The sequence below is a fragment of the Babylonia areolata genome, chromosome 16 (assembly GCF_041734735.1).
Source record: "Babylonia areolata isolate BAREFJ2019XMU chromosome 16, ASM4173473v1, whole genome shotgun sequence".
In the NCBI taxonomy this organism is placed as follows: domain Eukaryota; kingdom Metazoa; phylum Mollusca; class Gastropoda; order Neogastropoda; family Buccinidae; genus Babylonia; species Babylonia areolata.
Window position 1 is genome coordinate 1,177,501 of NC_134891.1, and position 3,671 is coordinate 1,181,171.

General features: G+C 42.6%; 1 protein-coding gene across 1 annotated transcript in view; it reads right to left on the reverse strand.

Annotated features, from left to right (window-relative positions):
* Window positions 1-2,890, reverse strand: part of LOC143290718 (adenylate cyclase type 3-like) — a 39,099-nt gene extending 36,209 nt beyond the window's left edge. The window contains exon 1 of the mRNA XM_076600234.1: window positions 2,417-2,890. Within this exon, the coding sequence (XP_076456349.1) occupies window positions 2,417-2,890 (474 nt within the window). The remainder of the gene's footprint in view (window positions 1-2,416) is intronic.
* Window positions 2,891-3,671: the final 781 nt, after the last annotated feature.

Below are 3,671 nucleotides of genomic sequence, written 5' to 3' on the forward strand. Positions count from 1 at the left end.
GCCAGGAACAACCCTTTTGTTGCCGTGGGTTCTTTTACGTGCGCTAAGTGCATGCTGCACGCGGGACCTCGGTTTATCGTCTCATCCGAATGACTAGCGTCCAGACAACCACTCAAGGTCTAGCAGAGGGGGAGAAAATATCGGCGGCTGAGCCGTGATTCGAACCAGCGCGCTCAGTTTCTCTCGCTTCCTAGGCGGACGCGTTACCTCCAGGCCATCACCCCACTTACTGTTGTTGTTGATCATCATCATGATTGTCAACATGACCCTCTTGGTTGATGACTGTCATTACTACCATCATGACCTTTTACGCTTTTGTTGCTGTTATTGTTGATCAGCATCATCGTCGTCATGATCATCATTATTATCAAGGCATTGCTAATCATCATTATTAGAACCTTTTTTTGTAGTTGTTGACCAACATTATCATCATCATCATCATCATCATTATCATAACCTTGTTGTTGATCATCGTTATAGTCATCATCATCATCATCGAAATCAACATGACCATATTGTTGTCGATCAATTTTGACATGATTATCATTATCATCATGACCTTGAACTCCGCCCTCATCATCATCATGACCTTGTTGGTGCTTATCATCATTACCACTATCATCATCATTATCATCATGGAATTATTGTTCTTGATAACCATCATAATTATCGTGACCATATTGTTATTTTACATTATCGTCATCATTATTATCATGACCTTGCTGATGATGGTGATACTCATGACGATGACTATGTCAGGAATGATGATGGCGACGATGACAAGGATGGATAATTGGATTATGATGCTGACAGCGATGACGATGGTGTTCACTATGGTGATCATCAAAATATAATGATGGTGGTTGTGGTGGTGGTGACGACAAGAAGAAGAAGAAGGAGGAAGAGGAGGAGGAGGAAGAAGAAGAGGAGGAGGGGGGTGTGTGTGGAGGAATCAATATATCGTTCAGTAGAATGTAAAATAGACAAGTGGTAACAAATATTGAATATGCAATAAGAAGAAGAAGAAGAAGAAGAAGAAGAAGAAGAATACTGTATATTTATATAGCGCCCTTTCTCACTAAGAGCTCAGGGCGCTTTACATGAAAGAAAAATATCACAAGTAACATAAAACATTCATGGCCACTCTTTCTCAAAAAACCCTCCCCCCACTCACACTCTCCCTTTCCCACTCTACATCCAAAGTGAGCTGACATGGGTGGTATTGGAGAAAAGGAAGCTGAGAGTACTTAGATATAAGATAGGTTTTAAAAAGATGAGTCTTTAGTGATGAGCGAAAAGCAGAAATAGAATCCGATGCACGGATATGATAAGGAAGGTTGTTCCAGATGTGAGGAGCAGCAAAGAAGAAAGAACGTTCACCATAGGTTCTTGTATTGACGCGAGGAAATTTCAAAAGGTAACCGTCAGAGGAAGAGCGGATATTTCTTGTGGGAGTGTAAACACTGATAAGATCAGAAAGATAAGTAGGTCCTGTGGAGTGGAAAGCAGAATAGCAGAGACACACAACTTTGTATTTAATTCTCGCTTCAGTGGGGAGCCAATGTAGAGTGCAGAGGTGAGGAGAAATTAATGTGATCAGTACGTGGGACTGATTTTCATAACAATGTACGAATCAGATAGTCAAGATTTTGGGGAGGGGGGGGGGGGGGGGGGTTCATAATATTTGCTTTTCACAGAGACAATAAAAAAAAAGGACTGAAAAATAGAATAACATAAAGTAATATTTGCTTTTCACAGACAGAGGCAATAGAAAAGGACTGAAAAATAGAATAATATAAAGTAATATCTGCTTTTCACAGAGACAATAGAAAAGGACTGAAAAATAGAATAATATAAAGTAATATTTGCTTTTCACAGACAATAGAAAAGGACTGAAAAATAGAATAATATAAAGTAATATTTGCTTTTCACAGAGACAATAGAAAAGGACTGAAAAATAAAGTAATATAAAGTAATATTTGCTTTTCACAGACAATAGAAAAGGACTGAAAAATAGAATAATATAAAGTAATATTTGCTTTTCACAGAGACAATAGAAAAGGACTGAAAAATAGAATAATATAAAGTAATATCTGCTTTTCACAGACAGGGGCAATAGAAAAGGACTGAAAAATAGAATAATATAAAGTAATATCTGCTTTTCACAGACAGGGGCAATAGAAAAGGACTGAAAATAGAATAATATAAAGTAATATCTGCTTTTCACAGAGACAATAGAAAAGGACTGAAAAATAGAATAACATAAAGTAATATCTGCTTTTCACTGAGACAATTGAAAAGGACTGAAAAATAGAACATAATAAAATAAAGTGAAACAAAACAAAATAAGATAGTAAATAAAAAATAAATAAAAAATTTTAAAGTCGAGGAGAGTGGAGATGGCAGTAGGACCAACCTGCACCCATCCCACCAGGCTGCTAGCAGACTTGAGTTGTGACTGCACGGCGACGTCCACCAGCAGGGACGCCATGACCAGGCCCCATAGCACCACCACGCACAGGCTGGCCACCCACTTCCTCATGTCGGGCCGGCAGATCAGCAGGCACAGCACCGCCACGGACGTCAGGATGAAGAAGATGTGGGTGGCCATCCTCGTCAGTTGCACCACAGAGTCGAAGATGGCCATGTCCAGGCCCAGGCGTCCCAGCAGGTAGATGAACATGATCAGCACGAAAGACGGGATGATCTTCATCTTCTGCTTCCACATGTACTCCTGGTACAGCTGCTCCTCGTAGTCGTCCGGGAAGCGGCCGAAGAAGATCTTCTTCAGGCCGGAGGTGGTGTTTTTGTTGCAGCACTTGGAAAAAACCAGCCCGGTGGTGGCAGACGATGAAGAGAGTTGTCCCGTGTTTTGGTCTGCGAAGTTCATGTCGGGAGTGGCTGTGGCCGGGGAGGGGGAGGTGGAGGGGGAGGGGGAGGGGGGGAAGTGGGGGGGGGGGCAGGCTGGCGAGTTCGTCACGTGCTCTGCTGTCTGCAGTCACCTGCGCTGTCTGCTGCTGCTGCAACTGCCCGTCGCTGGTCTCTACAGTTCTGTCGGATTCTATACGGGAAACGTGAACGGAACCATCTTTTTCGCCAGCTGCCTGGACGTTTGAGGACTAAAATGTAGCCAGGTTTAGTTGGGTTTCACACTACTTTACTTTCGATATACAGATGGGATCAAATTCAATTTTTTACTTTTGATTTGTTTTATTTTGCTTAACACAGTGACAGGTCAACCACTGCTTTATTTTTGATGTACAACAAGGATCAAATTCAATTTTTAAATATCTTTTTATAACTGGGGGTAATATTCCCTGGCCAACATTTCTATGACGGCAGCACAGTGAGGTCACCACTGCCCGGAGTGCTGACGAGGACCTCAGGGACCTGGCAGTGAAGCGAAAGAAAAGGTCGTTTCTACACCCTGGGCTAGACTCCACTTCGCTGCTCACGTCACGGCTATTCTGTCTGCACAATACCCGTCACCAGTCCCCGGCCACACACTGGACATGTGTACTGACCCGTTTCTGTGTGTAGGGCGCCGGTCACTCCACTCACGTTCAACCGTTCAACAGTTCTTCAAACAACACACTGGAAAGAGAAAAACACAGCACTGAGTCAACCCCAACACACCGGAAAGAGAAAAACACAGCACTGAGTCAACCCCA